Below are 19,563 nucleotides of genomic sequence, written 5' to 3'. Positions count from 1 at the left end.
CCACATCAACGCACCTAAATCGGGCATTTTGCACCCGAAAACCAGGGCAGCACAACCCGGCTATCATCCCTCAGAGAAGCCAAGGAGCAGAATTGGGTTTATTCACCCCAAAAAAAAGGGCAGCACAACCCCAAAATCAGACCTCAGAAAAGCCCCACGCAGGCACCTAAATAGGATTTATTCACCCCAAAAATTAGGGCAACACAACCCCAGTATCAGCCCTCTGAAAATCCACATCCAAGCACCTAAATAGGAGTTTTTCACCCCAAACCCACCCAGTGGACCTTCAATCCCTCCCACCACAGCCCCCCCACCCCACCAGGGCCCTGAAATCCCCCATTTTTGCCCCAAAACACCCACAATTCCACGTGGTTTTTTTTTTTTTTTTCCATTTTTATTACGAAAACGAGCAGTTTTGGTGTCATTTTTTTTTATCCGGATAAGACACAACCGTGAAGCTTTGCCGAAGGGGGAAAAAACGGGGTAAAACCCACCCGTTTTGGGACATTTCATCATCCCGCCCCTCACCGGGGCGCGAAACAGGGGAAAACCGCCCATTTTGAACCAAAAAGCCGCCTTTTCCACCTGAATTGGGCACAAAAAGGGGGGAAAGGGGAGAAAACACCGGGCTGGAGCCGCCTCCCCACCAGATTTGTGCATTTTTGGGTTAAGTGTTATTTTTAATGATTTGGGGCTATTTTGGGGCCATTTGGGGTCAATTTTGGGCCGTTTTGGGGACGATTTGGGTCTATTTTGGGTCAATTTTGGGCTGTTTTGGGTCAATCTGGGGCCATTCTGGGTCAACTTAGGGCTATTTTGGGTCAATTTGGAGCTGTTTTGGGTCAATCTGAGGCTGTTTTGGCCCAATCTGGGGCCATTTTGGGTCAATTTGGGGCCATTTTGGGTCTTCCCCCCCCCCCGCCAGCTTCTTCTCCATTGGGGGGGTTCCGGCCGGTGAAAAAGGGGGTGTGGGGGTGGGAGGGGGGGGTCGGAGGTAGGTTTTAAAGTTGATTTTTAGAAAAAACAGGCACATTCAGTCCACGGGACCCTGGGGGGGCAGAGGGCAAGCAGGGGGGGTCCTCAGCGCACCCCAAAAAAGCACGGCGGCTCCTTCCCGGGGGGGGGGGCGCACGCCTCCTCCTCCCTGCCGCGTTTTGAGGGGAAAAGTGGCGGTTTTAGGACAAAAGCAGCTTCCCCCCCACCCCACCCCAAAACCAAACCCTGTGCAACCGGGACGGGTCAAGGGATCCGCAGGGGCTGGAAAACCCCAAAACGGAGGGGTTTTGCCCCATTTTGAGCCAGCCGGAGGAGGAGGAGCACGGGGAAAACCCCAAAACATTGGGATTTTGCCCCAGTTTTGCGCTGGCCGGAGGAGGATGGCGGGGTGTAAGGCCTCATCTAGGCAGGGACCGGGAGGAGAGAAAAAAAACAGGAGAAAAACGGGGAGAAAAAATGAAATAAAAATAAAACCAGAAAAAAAAAACAACCTAAAACCTCACCCCATCAAAATTGAAAAATTAAGGAAAACAACCCAAAAACACAACCCCCAGCTGGCGCGGGGCCCCGAATTTGCCAAGAAAAGGGAAAAGCGGCGTTTTGTTCTTTTTTTGGCACGCCACTCCGAGGTGCTGGAGCGGGGAGGATTCGGGCACGTTTTGGGTGAAAAAGCCCAGAAACGGTGACAGGAAGGGGCAGCCCGCACGTGCCGGGCCTGATTTGGGGGGAAATTACCCCAAAAATCCCTCCTGGGGGTCAGGGAGGCGGTCCTGGCGCTGCGCGATGGAGGGAACCCAACGCGGGGGCAGCACGATGAAAGGGAGAAAAGCCACCCCCCAAAAGTAATAAAAAAAAAAAAACCCAAACCAACCCAAAATGGGGGAAAAAATGTAAAATAAAGGGGGGAAAAAAAAAAAAGGGGGAAAAAGGGAAAAGCGAGGGCATCAGGAATTGTTCTGGTTCTGGTAGATGGAGGCTTTCTCCTTCAGCAGGTCCAGACACAGGTGGCAGCTCCAGCTCCCTGGGGGCAGAAATCGGGGGGGGGGTCACGGGGGGCTCCCCCCGCACCCCTCGTTAGGGGCCCGCGCTTCGTTAGGGGCCCGTGCTTCATTAGGGGCTGTTTTGGGGTGAAAAAGGGCGGGTTTGGGGTCTCCGCGCATCTCGGCGGCGGTGAGGGGTTCTTGCTTGCGGAGCCCCGTGACCTTCCTCCTCCTCCTCCTCCTCCTCGTTAACCTTCGAGCGAAGGAGGCTGATAATTAACCGGTTGATAATTAACCGGCCGATAATTAACCCTCTGCCATCGAGGTTTTGGGGTTTTGGTTGTAAATACCTTTTTTTTTTTTTTTTTTTTTTTTGCTTCGACGCTGTGAGTCAGCACAAAGCGTGAGGGAGAGGAGGACGAAGGAGCCTCGGGTGACAATTTTGGGGCAAAAAAATGCTTTTCTGGGGTCTCTGCTGGAGCAGAGGAGCCCCAGGGCAATGCCGGCATGCCCAATCCAAGAATTTTTAACCAAATCGCAAGAATCTCCCCCCAAAAAAGCAGGAAGGATTGGGTCTGCGCGGCTCTCGCTGTTCTGTACCGAATTTGAGGTGTTTTGACCCATTTCTGGGGGCGCAGCACTCACCCTCGGGGGGCTCCGACATGGGGGGCGTGAGGCAGTACATGTGGTAGCCGCGGTCGCAGTCGTCGCAGAAGAGGAGCTGGTCCTGGGCCGATTTGGGGGGAAATTGGGAAAAAGGGAGAAATCGGGAAAAGGGGAGGAATTGGGGAAAAAGGGGAGGAATTGGGGGAATTAAAGTGAAAGGATCCCGTAGGTCCCTCTGATGTTTCCCCCCCAAAAAAGCACCGTTTCCTTCCCAAAACTGTTGTTCCCCCCCCCAACCACCATTTCCCCCCAAAAAGCACCATTTCCCCCCCAGAAAAGGTGCCATTTGGCTTCCCAAAAGCACCATTTCTCCCACAAAAGCACCATTTCTCCTAAAAAAATACCATTTCCCCCCCCAAAAAATACCATTTCTCCTTCTAAAAGCACCATTTCTCCCAAAAAAGGCCCCATTTCCCCCCCCCAAAGGCCCCATTTCCCCCCACAAAAAGCCTCATTTCCCCCCCCCAAACCACCATTTCCCCCCCCCCCAAAAAGGCGCCATTTGGATCCCAAAAGCACCATTTCCCCCCCAAAAAAGCACCATTTCCCCCAAAAAGGGCACCATTTTCCCCCCAAAAGCACCATTTCCCCCCCAAAAAGGGTGCCATTTGCCCCAAAAAAGCACCATTTCTCCCCCCCCCAAAAAAACATTTCTCGCCCCAGAAGGCACCATTTCTCCCCCCAGAAAAGCACCATGTCCCCCCCCCAAAAAGGTGCCATTTGGATCCCAAAAGCACCGTTTCCCCCCAAAAAAGCCCCATTTCCCCAAAAAAGGGCACCATTTTCCCCCAAAAGTGCCATCTGCCCCCCCAAAAAGCCCCATTCCCCCCAAAACAGCCCAATTTCTTCCCCCAAAAGCCCCCATTTCCCCCCCCAAAAAAGTGTAATTTCCCCCAAAGAAGGCACCATTTCCCCACCCCAAAGCCCCATTCTCCCCAAAAAGGCACCATTTCCCTCCCCAAAACCCCCCATTCCCCCCCCAAAACCCCCCATTCCCCCCAAAACCCCCCATTTACCCCAATTTCACCCCCCAAAACCCCCCATTCCCCCCCCCAGACACCCCATTTCCCCCCCCAACCCCCCATTCCCCCCCACCAGACACCCCAATTTCGCCCCCCAAACCCCCGTTTCCCCCCCCAACCCCCCCCCCCGTGCTGCCTCCCGCGGCCCCCCAAGCCCCCCAGCACGGGGCAGGGGGGCAGAAGGCCCCCCCCCGCGCCCCCCCCGGGGGGCTCACGTCGTTCTCGGAGGTGCCGCAGATGTTGCAGCACTTGCACTCGATGCACTGCCAGCGGTACGTCTTGACGGCTGCCATCATCACCGGGGTGAACTGCAGGCACGAGGGGTGCCCTAAAAAAGTGTGTGGGGGGGGAAATCAGCCAAAAGGGGGGGGGTAAAAAGCACCCCCGGCCCGGCTCTGACCCCGAATCGTCGCGTTTTTAAAGAAAAAACGAGCGAAGAAAGAGTGGAGAGGGATAGGGTGGGGAAAAAAAAAGGGGCTGGAGGAGGTCTGGTGGTGGTCATGGCCATGAAGCCCTACAAAAAGGACTCTTTAGAAGCAAATAATGGGGCTGGGAAGGGTCTGGGGATGCTCACAGACATGAAACCTTACAAAAAAGACACTTTAAAAGCAAATGATGGGGCTGGAAAGGGTCTAGCAATGCTCATGGACTTGAAACCCTACACGAAAAACACTTTAGAAGCAAATAATGGTGCTGGAAAAGGTCTGGGGATGGCTATGGACATGAAACCCTACAAAACCAGACACACTGAAAGCAAATAATGGTGCTGGAAAGGGTCTGGTGGTGCTCATGGACACAAAACCCTACAAAAAAGATCCTTTAAAAACAAATAATGGTGCTGGGAAAGGTCTGGGGATGGCTATGGACATGAAACCCTACAAGAAAGACACTTTAAACGCAAATCATGGGGCTGGGAAAGGGTCTTGTGATGGCCAAGGACACGAATCCCGATGGAGAAGACCCCTCTTCATGGGGATAACCATGTAGGAAAAGGTCTGGGGATGCTCATGGACATTAAACACTACAAGGACGACCCTTTAGGAGCGAGTAATGGGACTGGGAAGGGTCTGGGGATGGCCATGGACACAAAACCCTACAAAGAAGACCCTTTGCGAGTGAATAATGGGGCTGGAAAGGGTCTTGTGATGGTCACTGACATGAAACCCTACAAGAAAGACACCATAAAATCAAATAATGGGGCTGGGAAGGGTCTGGTGGTGCCCGTGGCCATGAAACCCTACAAAGAAGACCCTTTAGAAGCAAATAATGGGGCTGGAAAAGGTCTGAGGATGGCCATGGGCCTGAAAGCCTACAAAGAAAACCCTTTAGGAGCGAGTAACGGGGCTGGGGAGGGTCTGGGGATGGCCATGGCCACTAAACCCTACAACAAAGACACTTTAGAAGCCAATAATGGGGCTGGCAAAGATCTGGTGATGTCCATGGCCATGAAACCCTACAGAAAAAGACCCCTTAGAAGTGAATAATGGGGCTGGGAAGGGTCTGGTGGTGCCCATGGCCACGAAACCCTACAAAGAAGACCCTTTAGGAGCAAGTTAATGGGACTGGGAAGGGTCTGGTGATGTCCATGGCCATGAAACCCTACAAAAAAAGACCCCTTAGAAGTGAATAATGGGGCTGGGAAGGGTCTGGTGGTGCCCATGGCCACGAAACCCTACAAAGAAGACCCTTTAGGAGCGAGTTAATGGGACTGGGAAGGGTCTGGGGATGGCCATGGCCATGAAACCCTACAGAAAAAGACCCCTTAGAAGTGATTAATGGGGCTGGGAAGGGTCTGGAGGTGCCCGTGGCCATGAAACCCTACAAAGAAGACCCTTTAGGAGCGAGTTAATGGGACTGGGAAGGGTCTGGGGATGGCCATGGCCATGAAACCCTACAAAAAAAGACCCCTTAGAAGTGATTAACGGGGCTGGGAAGGGTCTGGTGGTGCCCGTGGCCATGAAACCCTACAAAGAAGACCCTTTAGGAGCGAGTTAATGGGACTGGGGAGGGTCTGGGGATGGCCATGGCCATGAAACCCTACAAAAAAAGACCCCTTAGAAGTGATTAACGGGGCTGGGAAGGGTCTGGTGGTGCCCGTGGCCATGAAACCCTACAAAGAAGACCCTTTAGGAGCGAGTTAATGGGACTGGGAAGGGTCTGGGGATGGCCATGGCCATGAAACCCTACAAAAAAAGACCCCTTAGAAGTGATTAACGGGGCTGGGAAGGGTCTGGTGGTGCCCGTGGCCACGAAACCCTACAAAGAAGACCCTTTAGGAGCGAGTTAATGGGACTGGGGAGGGTCAGGGCGCGCAGCTCACCCGAGCGGCCGCAGTCGGAGCAGGACACGAGCTCCTCGGGCTGCCCCGTCTTCTTGTTGATTTTGGAGTCCCCCAGGCAGAAGTCGCAGTAGTTGTTGGGCAGCGCCAGGCCGTCGGGGCCCTTCTTGGCTGTTCGGGGGGAAAAAATTAATAAAAAAGGGGTTAATCGCCCCAAAAATGGGAAAAAGGGGGGTAAAAACACAGAAACGTGGGGGGAAAATGGGGAAAAGGCGGGGGGAGAATGGGTAAAAGGGAAGGAAAGGGGTGAAAAAAGGAAGGAAAAGGGAGGAAAGATGGGGAAAAAGGGGGTGAGAAATGGAGAAAAGGGGAAAAAAGGGGGGAGGGAGGGCGGAAATGGGGAAAAAAGGCGAAAAATGGGGGAAAGGTGGTAAAAAATAGGGGAAAGGGAGTGAAAAAAATAAGGAAAAAGAGGTGAAAATGGGGGGGAAAGGGTGGAAAATGGGGGGGAAAGGGTGGAAAATGGGGGGTGAAAGGGTGGAAAATGGGGGGGGAAAGGGTGGAAAATGGGGGGGGGGGGGAAAGGGTGGAAAATGGGGGGGGGGGAAGGGGTGGAAAACAGTGCAGAGCATCCCGCTGCGGCAACCCGAGCTTGGGGGAGATGCCCCAAGGGATCGGGGGGACGGCGCGCGTCTTGCCGCTTGGCAGCGTGTGTTTCGGGGAGGTTTTGCCCCAAACTTGCCCGTTTTTCTTACATTTTTGCTCCTCCGAGCGCTGCGAGACGGGCGTGGGGGGCTGCGAGTCGTCCTTGTCGTCCCCCTCCTCCTCGGCCAGGTGGGAGTGAGCGTAGTGGTAGCTCAGCCCCGGGCGGTTCTTGTAGCGCTTCCCGCAGACTGCGGGACACAAACGGGACATTTTTAACCCCCCCGGCCGAAACCCCAAAACCCTCGGGCTTCGAGCACGGGAACCCCCCTTCGGGGAAATTTCTAATGGGGGAAAATCTCTGGGTTTTAGGGACGGAGGAAAATCTTTCTCGGGACGGAGAAAGCGCAGCGGCCACGGGCGCAGCCGGCACCTGCGGCGCGGTTTTGGGGTCGCCCCCTCCTCGGGGCACCCCCGAAATTTTCCCAATGCTGCCCATTTTCAGCCCCGTTTGCCCATTTTCTACCCCATTTACCTGTTTTCTTCCCCGTTTGCTTGTTTTCTACCCCACTTTCTGCCACGTGCCCGTTTTCTGCCCCACTCTTTCCCCCCTTTGCCCCTTTTTCTGCCCCATTTACACATTTTCCACCCCATTTTCTGCCCCGTTTCCCCATTTCCTGACCCATTCCCCAATTTTCCATCCCATTTTCTCATTTTCTGCCCCATTTTCCCCATTTTCTGCTCTGTGTTCCCATTTTCTTCCCTGTTTCCCTATTTTCTGCCCCGCTCCCTCATTTTCCGCCCCATTTTCTGCCCCGTTTCCCCATTTCCTGACCCATTCCCCAATTTTCCATCCCATTTTCTCATTTTCTGCCCCGTTTCCCCATTTTCCACCCCATTTTCGCCCCTTTTTCCCATTTCCTGACCCGTTCCCCGATTTTCCATCCCATTTTCTCATTCTCTGCCCCGTTTTCCCCATTTTCTGCTCTGTGTTCCCATTTTCTTCCCTGTTTCCCTATTTTCTGCCCCGCTCCCTCATTTTCCGCCCCATTTTCTGCCCCGTTTCCCCATTTTCCACCCCATTTTCGCCCCCTTTTTCCCATTTCCTGACCCGTTCCCCAATTTTCCATCCCATTTTCTCATTCTCTGCCCCGTTTTCCCCATTTTCTGCTCTGTGTTCCCATTTTCTTCCCCGTTTCCCTATTTTCTGCCCCGCTTCCTCATTTTCCACCCCATCTTCTGCCCCATTTTCCCATTTTCTGTCCCATTTTCCACCCCATTTTCCACCCTTGTCCAGGAGTCGCAGGGGGCGATCCCCAAACACCCCCCCCGCCCCCAGGTCCCCACATTTTCCGTGCATTTTTCCACATTTTTTTTTCCCACCGAGTGGGGGACAAAACCTCCTCCCCCCCGGGGAGGGTTTTAAATCCCAATTTTTCCCATTTTCCCCCCTTTTTCAATAAAAGCAGGCATCGAAAACACCAGAGCAAGCGATTACGACCCTTTTTTGCTGGGTTTTCGCCCAAACGAGCGCTCTCAAACCCCCCAGGGAGGGTTTTAAATCCCATTTTTTTTCCATTTTTCCCAGGTTTTCGCCCAAACGAGCGCTCTAGAACTCCCCCCCGGGAAGGTTTTCAATCCCAATTTTGGTGTTAAATCCTTTTTTTTCCCCATTTTTCCCAGGTTTTTGCCCAAACAAGCACTCTTGAACCCCCCACGGAGGGTTATAAATCCCAATTTTTCCCATTTTTCCCAGGTTTTTGCCCAAATGAGCGCTCTCAAACCCCCCGGGGAGAGTTTTAAATCCTTTTTTTTTTTCCCGTTTCCCCCCTTTTTCAATAAAAGCAGGCATCAAAAACACCAATCTTGTTCACCCCCCCCCCAGTCGGCGAGGAAGAGGAATCGCCGCGAAGCCGCCCCCGTTTTCGCTGCTTTTTTAAGCAGGAAAAGTTTATTTTTGCCCCTTTTTTTTTTTTTTTCTCTCCGCAGCGATGTGCTTTGGCGTCTCTTGAAAGAGGCGGCGTGTTTTCCCAGCCCCGCCGCGGGGGGGGGATTAAATTTTTGTTTTTTCCACCCAAAAGCACCCGCTGCAGAGGGGTCAGGGGGCTCGCAGGCGAGCTTTTGAAGTCTTTTTGCCTTTCCCCCTCCCTTTTTTCCCCCGGCGAAGAAATTAAATAATTAAAATTATTATCAAAGGAACCAAAAACGAAGGTTTCGGGGGGAGAGAGGCAGGAGGGAATGAAATAAATGGTGAAAATAATCTGAAAAGGAACCAAAACCGGACATTTTGGGGAGGAGAGAGGAAGGAGGGAATAAGTAGTGAAAATAATCGTAGGAGGGAATTAAATAAATAAGTAAAATAATCAGAAAAGGAACCAAAAACGGACGTTTTGGGGAGGAGAGAGGAAGGAGGGAATGAAATCAATAGGGCGAATAATCAGAAAAGGAACCAAAAATGAAAGTTTTGGGGAAGAGAGAGGCAGGAGGGAATAAGTAGTGAAAATAATCATAGGAGGGAATCAAATAAATGGTGAAAATAATCAGAAAATGAACCAAACACAGACGTTTTGGGGAGGAGAAAGGCAGGAGAGAATGAAATAAATAGTGAAAATAATCAGAAAAGGAACCAAAAATGAACTTTTGGGGGAGGAGAGAGGCAGGAGGAAACGAATAGTGAAAATAATCATAGGAGGGAATCAAATAAATGGTGAAAATAATCAGAAAATGAACCAAACACGGAGGTTTTGGGGAGGAGAGAGGCAGGAGGGAATCAGATAAACGGTGAAAATAACCAGGAACTCTAAAATAAAGCAGACAGAGAGCGGACTACCTCGGTCGGGAGGTTTCAGGGAATGCTTTTGTTTGTAACTATCTGAAACACAGAAAGAGAGAGGTGAGAAACGCACGCACGCACCCGTGCCAAGCGACAGAGGGGACTCGGGGGGGGGGGGGGGGGGAAAACGAGGGGAAAAAGGGGAGAAAAGGGGGTTTCGGGGGCGGAAGAAGCCAGCGGCAGCTTGTGCAGGACAGGAGGAAGAAGAGAGAAAGGGAAAGCCGAATTTCAGGCTGGTTTGGGGAAGCTTTGTCCTTTTCTGGGGAACTTCTGTCCCTTTTTTGGGACCTTGCATCCTTTTTGGAGACCCTTCGTCCTTTTTTCAGGACCTTTTGTCCTTTTTTCAGGACACTTCGTCCTTTTTTTGGGGCCTTTTGTCCTTTTTTCGGGACCTTTTGTCCTTTCTTGGGGACCTTTTGTCCTTTCTTGGGGGCCCTTCGTCCCTTTTTGGGGGCCCTGCCTCCTTTTCAGGGGACCTTTCGCCATTTTTTGGGGACCTTTCGTCCTTTTCAGGGGATCCTCTGTCCTCTTTTGGGGACCTTTCTCCCTTTTTCAGGGACCTTTCTCCCTTTTTCAGGGACCCTGCGTCCTTTTTTGGGGACCTTTCGCCCTGCCCCTGCATCCTACAGGGGTTCGCAAGCGCCCTCCTCCCTCCCCAGGTGCCTAAAATCTCCCTTTTTTAACAAAAAATAAAAGCAACAAGTGTTCAAGCCACGCTTTATCCCCAAATCAAGCCACCCCGGGGCTGGGGTACTCACTGTCGCAAGCGTAGGGTTTGTCCCGGTCTTCCAAAATTGCCGCGTCCAGCTTCTTGCGAGCCCCTCCGACGCCTTTGCCCTTTTATTTTTTAATTTTTTGGGGGGGAAAAAGGCAAAAAAAAGGAGTGAAATCACAGCCCGGAGGCTCGCCGCCGCCGCTTAGTGGGGACGGAGCGAAATGGCTGCGGGATCGCTTTGGGTCCTGGGCTCTTTCCCCTTCGGGGTGGGAAGACCCCAAGAGCTCCCCTCGTTAAAAAACAGGGTAATTATTTTAGGGGGGGGGGGTAATTCAGGCTCAATTAGTGGCTTAACAACAGATTCAGGCACCAGCAAAGTGCCAAAACGGTTGGAATTTGGAGGAAAAATAGCGCTGAGGGTCCTCCGACAGTTGCCAGGATGGGGTTAGGCACCAGCAAAGTGCCCAAAATTTGGGGATTTGGAAGAAAAACAGAACCGGGGGTCCTCTGACAGGCACCAGGATGGGGTTAGGCACCACCAAAGTGCCAAAATTGTTGGGATTTTGAAGAAAAACAGAGCCAGGGGTCATCCAAAAGACAGCAGGATGGGGTTAGGCACCAGCAAAGCGCCAAAAATTTAGGGATTTGGAGGAAAAATAGCACTGGGGGACCTCTGACAGATGCCGGGATGGGGTTAGGCAGCAGCAAAGTGCCCAAAATGTTGGGATTTGGAAAAAACCAGAGCCAGGGGTCCTCTGACAGGTGCCTGGATGGGGTTAGGCACCAGCAAAGTGCCCAAAATTTGGGGATTTGGAAGAAAAACAGAACCGGGGGTCACCCAAAATACACCAGGATGGGTTTAGGCACCAGTAAAGTGCCAAAAGTTTTGGGATTTGGAATAAAAACAGAGCCGGCGGTCATCCAAAAGACACCAGGATGGGGTTAGGCACCAGCAAAGTGCCCAAAATTTGGGGATTTGGAGGAAAAAGGGTCCCCACCTTGGCTTTCCCCTTCCCTCGCCGCTTCGGCGTGTCCTCCTCGTAGTCCTCGTCATCCAAATCGTCGAGGAAATCGTCCGGCTCGAGGATGCGCTGGGGGAAGAGGAGAGGGGTTGGCGGAGAAAAAGCCTCGGGACGGGTAAAGGGGGGCAAAAAAAGAGGGGGGGGAGTGTCGGGTGCCCCCCATCCCGAATTTGGACGAGGACGGAGGGTTTTTGGGGTGAAAAGGGGTGGAAAATGGATAAACTCAAACCCAAGAGGCTCAAAACGTCCCAACGTAGCGCAAAGATGCTTTGAGGAAGGAGGAAGGTGAAAAGAAGAGAAGCACAGAGAAATTTATAGCGGTAAAAGAGCCCAAAAAAAGGGGAAAAAAGGGGTTTTATGTAAAATTACGTTGCCCTCTCGTGCTTCGGATGATTAAACCGCAGCCACCGGTGGTGAAATGGTGGATTTCGGGGGGCTCAGCCCCCTGATTTGCCCCCAGGCTCGTGCCAACGGGGGATTTAAGTCAGGATTTAAGGCTGGGGGGAAACGGTGCTTTTTGGGGGGAAACAGTGGTTTTTAGGGGGGAGAAATGGTGGTTTCTTGGGGGGGGAATGAAGCTTTTGGAGGGGGAAGAAATGGCACTTTTAGGGGGAGAAACGGTGTTTATTGGGGGGAAATGGAGCCTTTTGCAGGGAGAAGTAGGGCTTTTGCGGGGGGGAAATGGAGCTGTTTTGGGGGAAAATGGTGTTTTTTGGGGAGAAATGGAGCTATTTTGGGGGAAAACTGAGCTACTTTGGTGGGAAATGGTATTTTTTTAGGGGGAAATTGAGCTTTTTTTGGGGAAATGGAGCTTTTAGTGGCGTTTTTTTGGGGGAAAACGGCACTGTTTGGGGGGGGAAATGGTGCCATTTTGGGGGGGAAGAGGCGCTTTTGGGGGGGGGAATACCATTTTTTGAGGGGGAGAAAAGGAGCTCTTTTGGGGGGGAGAAATGGAGCTTTTTTTGGGAGAAATGGAGCCTTTTGGGGAGAAACGGAGCCTTTTGGGGAAGGAAATAGCATTTTTTGGGGGGTGATAGAGCTTTTTTGGGGGGAATAGGGCTTTTGCGGGGGGAAATGGCACCTTTTTTAGGGGCAAATGGTGCTTTTGGGGCTGAAACCGAGCCTTTTGGGGCGGAAATGCCATTTTTAAGGGGAAAGTTTTCCGAGGAGGCTCCCCCCGCACCTTCCGCGCGCGGCTGTTGGCGACGGGGAACTCGCCCAGGCTGTCGTCGTCGATGCGGGGGTCCGGCAGCGCGCGCTTCTCCAGGGGGTCGGTCCTCAGCAGGGCCTCCAGGCTGCTGCCGTCCTGCGAGATCAGCCCGTCCTTCTTCAGGGCCTGCTCCGCGTCTGGGGGGGGAGAGAGGGGTAAAATGGGGGAAAAATGGGGAAAAAAATAGGGATAAAATGGGGGCAAAAAGGGGAAAAATGGGGGAGAAAATGGGGGGGGAGAAAGGGGAAAATGGGGGAAAAAATGGGGGGAAAGCGGGGAAAAAATGGGGGGAAAGCGGGGAAAAAATGGGGGGAAAGCGGGGAAAAAATGGGAGAAAAATTGGGGGAAAAATGGGAGAAAAATTGGGGGAAAAATGGGGGAAAAATGGGGGAAAAATGGGGGGGAAAAAGGGGGGGAAAAAGGGGGGGAAAAAGGGGGGGAAAAAGGGGGGGAAAAAGGGGGGGAAAAAGGGGGGGAAAAAAGGGGGGAAATGGGGGAAAAAAGGAAAAAAAGGGGAGGAAAAGGGAAAAAATGGGAGAAGAATTGCGGGGGGAAGGGGGAAAATGGGGAAAAAAGCAAAATAATGGGGGAAAAGGGAAAAAATGAGGGAAAAAATGGGGGAGAAAATAGGGGGGGAAGGGGGAAATGAGGAAAAAGGGAAAAAATGGGGGTGAAAAGGGAAAAAATGGGGAGAAAATGGGGGGGAAGGAGACAATGGGGGAGACAATGGGGGAGTAAAGGGAAAAATTTGGGGAAAAAATGGGGGGGAAGGGGGAAAATGGAGAAAAAAAGGGAAAAAATAGGGGGAAAAAGGGAAAAAATTGGGAAAAAATAGGGGAGGGAAGGGGGAAAATTAGGGGTGGAAAAATGGGGAAAAATTGGGGGGAGAAAAATGAAGGAAGAAAGAAGGATGGAGAAGGGGGGGGAAAAGAAAGGGGGAGAAATGGGGGGAGGGAAAGAAGTGGGGATGGAAAAAAGGGGGGAGAAATTGGGTGGAAAAAAAGGGGGAGAAATTGGGGGGGAGAAAAAAAGGGGGGAGAAATTGGGGGGGAGAAAAAAAGGGGGGAGAAATTGGGGGGGAGAAATTGGGGGGGAGAAAAAAAGGGGGGAGAAATTGGGGGGGAGAAAGGGGGAGAAGGGGACGGGGACGCGTGCCGGGCTCGCCGGGCTGATTTCACCACCTCCTCCGCCCCGCTGGGACCAGATGGAGGCTCAAGGGGCCGTGTAGGTCCTTAGCAGCATCGATGATGGGACCGAGACCCCAAAAATCACGCAGAAAGCGGCGGAAAAAGGCTTTACCCGGTTTGATGGAGGGGAAGGAGAGCCTGGGGTCCTCGGGAGGATGAGCGCGGCGTTTCTTCCTCCAGCGGCGCGCGGGGTAGGAGTAGAGCTGCCCGGCGGCTAAACCTGGGTGCGGGAGGGGATAATTAGGGTTACGAGGGTAATTACGGGGAAACGAGGGTGGTTTTTTGGCGGGATCTGGGCCGTACCCGGCCCTCGGTGGCGCTTCTCCATCCAGATGTAGCAGTTGCTCTGCGCCACGCCGGTCTGCGAGTCGAGGAAGGGCAGGCGCACGCTGCGCTCGGCGCAGAGCCGCGCGTTGTAGTTGTGGCACTGCTCCATGGCATCGCGGTAGTACTGCTCGCCGAGCCTGCCGGGGGGAGAAAGGGGGGGTTACGGGCAGGAAAAAACGGGGGGAATCGGGGAAAAAAAAGGTTGGGGTTGTGGGTTCCATCAGGGTGAAGGTGTGGGGGTCACGGGAAGAAATGGTGGGGTGGGGAAGGGGTTAAAAAGGAGCCCCAGAATGGGATGCGGGGTAAAAAATGGGTCAAAAAGGAGAGTGGTGGGGAAAAATGGGTGAAAAGGAGCCCCAAAAGGGGTCGAAAGGAGACCCAAAATGGGATGCGGGGAAAAAAATGGGTCAAAAAGGAGAGTGGTGGGGAAAAATGGGTGAAAAGCAGCCCCGAAATGGGAGGTGAGGAAAAAAAAATGGGTCAAAAAGCAGTGTGGTGGGGAAAAAATGGGTAGAAAAGGAGCGTGGTGGGAAGAAATGGGTGGAAAAGGAGCCCCAAAATGGGTCAAAAGGAGACCCAAAATGGGTCAAAAGGAGACCCAAAATGGGATGCGGGGAAAAAAGTGGGTCAGAAAGGAGAGTGGTGGGGAAAAATGGGTGAAAAGGAGCCCCAAAAGGGGTCGAAAGGAGACCCAAAATGGGATGCGGGGAAAAAAATGGGTCAAAATGGAGCATGGTGGGGAAAAATGGGTCAAAAGGAGCCCCAAAATGGGAGGTGGGGAAAAAAAATGGGTCAGAAAGTAGTGTGGTGGGGAAAAAATGGGTAGAAAAGGAGCGTGGTGGGAAGAAATGGGTGGAAAAGGAGCCCCAAAATGGGATGCGGGGAAAAAAATGGGTCAGAAAGAGAGTGTGTGGTGGGAAAAATGGGTGAAAAGGAGCCCCAAAGGGTCAAAGGAGACCCAAATGGGATGTGGGGAAAAAATGGGTGAAAAAGGAGGTGGGGCCCCAAAAGGGGTCAAAAGGAGCCCCAAAATGGGATGTGGGGAAAAAAATGGGTCAGAAAGGAGTGTGTGCTGAAAAAATGGGTCAAAAAGGAGAGTGGTGGGGAAAAATGGGTGAAAAGGAGCCCCAAAATGGGTCGAAAGGAGCCCCAAAATGTGTCAAAATGCATTAAATATCGATTTGGGTAAATAAACACCGATTTGGGTAAATAAATATCGACTCGGGTAAATAAATATCAGTTTGCTGGAGTGTGAGGGGACATCCAGCACTCCATTTCTGATGTTTTAGCCCCAAAAAGCTGGAGGTGGAGGCGTTTCAGGCATGTCAGCGGCCGTGTCCCTAAATTCGCTTTTTTTCCCTCTTTTGGCTGCAGAGGGAGCCCCAACACCGGGCTTGGGGAGGTGAAACCTTCCCGAGGTTCTCATTTCTGCCAGATTCACCCCAAAAACGAGCGCCCCACTAAGACAAAGCCCCAAAAGCGCGTCGATTTAGGGCAAAAAGGCCGGAAAAAAAGAGTTTGGCTCGTGTTGGGGTCGGAGGGGGATGGCAAAAAGCCTGGGAGACGCCCCAAAAAAATGGGGAAAATGATGAAAAAGTCTGGAAAGAGCACAAAAAACTATGGGAAGAGACCAAGAACCTATGGAAAGAGCCCAAGACCCTATGGAAGAGCCCAACACCCTATGGGAAGGTGCCAAGAATCTATAGAATGTGCCCGAGAACCTATAGAAGGTGTCGAGAACCTATAGAAAGCGCCCGAGAACCTACAGAAGGTGTCAAGAACCTATAGGACGTGCCCAAGACCACTCCAGAATCATATAGGGTCGTCCCCCCAAGGACTGTATAGGGGGAGGAGAGGTTCCCCAGCTCTATAGGTCTCCTTGTACAGGGCCGTATATGGGGAACTTCTATAGGTTCCTGTCTCCCAAGGACGTGTGGAGATCCCTGCCCCTATAGGGCACCCTGTTATAGGGCCCCACAGTGGGGATCCCCCTCTGCAGGGATCTATAAGGGGCATACAGACAGATGTATAGGGGCTGCTGCCCCCATACAGGGCCAAATCCACACACAGGGCTCCACACAGCCCCCCCGGGCCCTATAGACCCCCCTCCCAGGGCCGTATAGGAGGAACATCCCCCCCTAGGACCCTCTTGGATCCCCTATAGAAACCCATGGGGGGGACAACCCCCCCTCAGGCCCTTTTAGAGGGAGAGACCCCCCTTAGGACCCTCTTGGATCCTCTATAAGGACCAATAGGGGGTGCAACTCCCCTCCCCAGGCCCTATAGACCTCCTCCCAGGGCCTTATAGGGGGAAAATCTCCCCATAGAACCCTCTTGGATCCCCTGTAGGGACCAACAGGGAGTGCGACACCCCCAACCATGCCCTACAGACCTCCTTCCAGGGCCCTATAGGGGAAAAATTCCCTCCTAGGACCCTCTTGAATCTCCCATAGGGTCCAACAGGGGAGGACAATCCCCCCTCAGGCCCTATATACCCCCTCCCAGGGCCATATAGGGTTAAAATCCCTACGCAGAGCCCTCTATGATCCCCTATAGTGACCAATGGGGGGGGGGGGGCGGGCAACCCCCCCTCAGGGCCCTACAGACCCCCTCCCAGGGCCTTATAGGGGTAAAATACCCCCCTAGGTCCCTCTTGGATCTCCTATAGGGACCAGTAAGGCGAGCAACACCCCCCCCCCCAGGCCCTATAGACTACATCCCAGGCTGTTATAGGGAGAAAATCCCCCCCAGGAACCTCTTGGATTTCCCATAGGGACCAAGCGAGGGGGAGGAGGGGGGACAACCCCCCCATCAGGCCGTATAGACCCCATCCCATGGCCTTACAGGGGGAAAAACCCTTCCCAGAACCCTCTATGATCCCCTATAGGAATCAATAGGGGTGCGAACCCCCTCCCCAGGCCCTACAGACCTCCTCCCAGGACCTTATAGGGGGAAAATCCCCCCTCAGGGCCCTCTTGGATGCCCCTATAGGGACCAACAGGGATGCGACCCCCCTCCCGGGCCCTATAGACCCCTCCCCAGGGCTGTATAGGGGGAAAATCCCCCCAAAGGACATCCTAGGATCCCCTATAGCGACTAACAGTGAGGACTGCCCCTTCCCGGGGTCCTACAGACCCCCTCCCAGGGCCTTATAGGACGAAAATCCCCCCCCAGGGCCCTTTAGGATCCCCTATAGGCACCAATAGGGGGAGCGCCCCCCCCCCCGGCGCCCACTTGGACTCGCCCGCCGTGGGGCAGCCCCGCTCCCCGCGGCCGGGCCGGGCCGGACCGAACCATTGCGCCCCCCCCGCGCGGGGGGGGCCGAGGCGCACTCACAGCTTCACCACGTTCTGGACCACCGCCGCCATTTTGCCTCCGCCGCCGGGGGCCCTGCGCCGCCCAGCGCGCATGCGCGGCGAGCCGGGAGGGGAGGGGGGAGCGGGGACGCGGAGGGGAGGGGGAGGAGGGGCGAAGAGCGCATGCGCGATGGGCTGGAGCTGCTCGCTCCCCCCCTCCCAGCTGCGCTGTTTGGGTTCTGCGCATGCGTGGGGGGGCGGAGGCGGGAAAGGGGCGAGGAGGGGAAAAAGGGCGGGAAAAGGGAGGTGTGAGGGGAGGGGGGGAGGGGCAAAGGGGGGGGCAAAAAGGGGGGGTGGGGGCAAGATAGAGGGGCAAAACATAGGGGGTGGGGGCAAGATGGAGGGGCAAAATGAGGGGCAAGGGGCAAAATGGAGGAGGTGGGGGGCAAAATGGAGGGGTTGGGGTAAAATGAAAGGGGTGGGAGCAAGATGGGGGGGCAAAATTTAGGGGGTGGGGGCAAAATGGGGCAAGGAGCAAAGTGGAGGGGGCGGGGGACAAAATTTAGGGGGTGGGGGCAAGATCGAGGGGCGAAATGGGGGGCAAGGGGCAAGACGGAGGGGGTGGGGGCAAGACGGAGGGGTGAGGGGCAAAATTTAGGGGGTGGGGGGCAAAATGGGGGGGCAAAATGGGGCAAGGAGCAAAGTGGAGGGGGTGGGGGACAAAATATAGGGGGTGGGGGCAAGATCGAGGGGCGAAATGGGGGGCAAGGGGCAAGATGGAGGGGTGAGAGGCAAAATGGGGTAAGGGGCAAAGTGGAGGGGGCGAGGGGCAAGATGGAGGGGCAAAATTAAGGGGGTGGGGGACAAAATGGAGGGGGCATGGGGCAAAAGGAAGGGCTGAGGGGCAAAACCCCAGAAATCTAGGATGGTTTGGGTCGGAAGGAACCCTAAAAATCACCAAATTCCTAAATCCTGCCCCATAATCAGGCTGCTCAGAGCCTGTCCCGCCCGGCCTTGTGCCAGGGATGAGAGAAGTTCTCCTAGAAGGGAAGACTTAAATAAAATAAATTAAATTTTATTAATTTTTAAATTGATTTCCACGGTTTGTTGGGGACCGCACCCATTGCCCAAATCGTAAGAGGGTGGGATACAAAGACAGACTCAAAATCTCCATTTTTCACCCATTTGGAGGCATGAAATCCCAAATCCCAACCAAGAGGCCTCATATTATTAAAAAAAAAAGTCACTAAACCAGCCCAAAACCTGATTTTTAATCAATTACCCCAATCCTACAGCTGCTTAAAAGTCCCACAGCCTCCTCCCATTTAATTCTGTCAACAAGTTATTGTTAAGTTTTTTGTCTTTTCCCTACATTACAGCCAATTCTGGTTTTATTTTTTCTATTTTTGGGCCTTTTCAGGGCAGATTTTGACAGGAAACTTTATTCAGGCTCCAAATTCGGGGGGCAAAATGGAGGATTTGGGGGTTTTTGGTGGGAGGATGAGGAAGGAGGGGTGCAGGGGGCTGAGCAGGAGGGAAAAAATGTGAGGGAAATGGGGGAAAAATGAGGATAATGGGGACAGAAAGCCGAAAGGATTCAGGAATAAAATACAGAAAAATGACAGAAAAAAAAAAATCTATCCCGTGACAGGGCGGTGAGGAGCTGGAGCAGAGCAGGCAGCAGTGAGGATTTGGGCTGAAATCACGCTCTTTTGGGTAAAAAAGAATTCCGGGGGCGAGCACGCCGCTTTCCTCAGGGCTTTTTTGACACTTTCTTGGCTCCTCCCTGTGGAAAGACGAGCACAGCGGCGGTTTTTCCCCGATTTTTCGACTTTTAACACCATTTCTGTCTAATAAGCACTGGATCTGAGAGAAAAATTTTTATTTTTTTAGGATTATTTATTGTCTGTAGGGAAAACTTTTATTGTTTTAGCATTATTAATTGTCTGTAAGGAAAAACTTTATTTTTTTAGGATTACATATTGTCTGTAGAGAAAACTTTATTTTTTAATATTATTTATTTTTCTGTAGGGAATTGACGTAGAAATTTCCATTTTTGCACAAAATTTCTGCTTCCCACCTGGCGACAGCCGTGGGCAGAGCAGCCTTCCCCCTACTGCCGACCCGCCAGCCTCTTTCCTTTATACATTTGTGCAAAAAACTTAAATCCATGAGGTTTTTTTCCCCTAATTTGCTGGGAAATTGGGTTATAGGATGCATCGGGGACACTGCAACCTTCTTCAATGCAGCCTCCCTTTATCTTAAACCCCTCCCTTTCCCCGAGCTGTAATTAATCCCTCAAAGCCCTCGTTAACTTATTCTGCCTCAATTTTCCCCAAAAAAAGCAAGGAGAAAGGCGTTGTTTGGTGCTTGCGGGGTGAGTCACGGC

The 19,563-nt window shown here is 52.9% G+C and overlaps 1 protein-coding gene across 1 annotated transcript; it reads right to left on the bottom strand.

Annotated features, from left to right (window-relative positions):
* Positions 1 to 392: 392 nt before the first annotated feature.
* DPF2 (double PHD fingers 2) lies at positions 393 to 17,308 on the bottom strand. The gene is made up of 11 exons (XM_035572211.2): positions 17,215 to 17,308; positions 13,855 to 14,015; positions 13,664 to 13,771; positions 12,338 to 12,501; positions 11,131 to 11,223; positions 10,176 to 10,254; positions 6,698 to 6,835; positions 5,985 to 6,113; positions 3,880 to 3,992; positions 2,622 to 2,703; positions 393 to 2,017 (listed from the first exon to the last, which is right to left on the bottom strand). Exons 1-11 carry the CDS (start codon positions 17,286 to 17,288, stop codon positions 1,941 to 1,943), a joined length of 1,218 nt encoding a protein of 405 aa, XP_035428104.1. The 5' UTR covers positions 17,289 to 17,308; the 3' UTR covers positions 393 to 1,940.
* Positions 17,309 to 19,563: the final 2,255 nt, after the last annotated feature.

Source organism: Cygnus atratus, unplaced genomic scaffold (genome assembly GCF_013377495.2).
Source record: "Cygnus atratus isolate AKBS03 ecotype Queensland, Australia unplaced genomic scaffold, CAtr_DNAZoo_HiC_assembly HiC_scaffold_64, whole genome shotgun sequence".
NCBI lineage: Eukaryota > Metazoa > Chordata > Aves > Anseriformes > Anatidae > Cygnus > Cygnus atratus.
The sequence above is the reverse complement of the archived record's forward strand: the minus strand, read 5'-3'. Positions and strand labels throughout refer to the sequence as shown.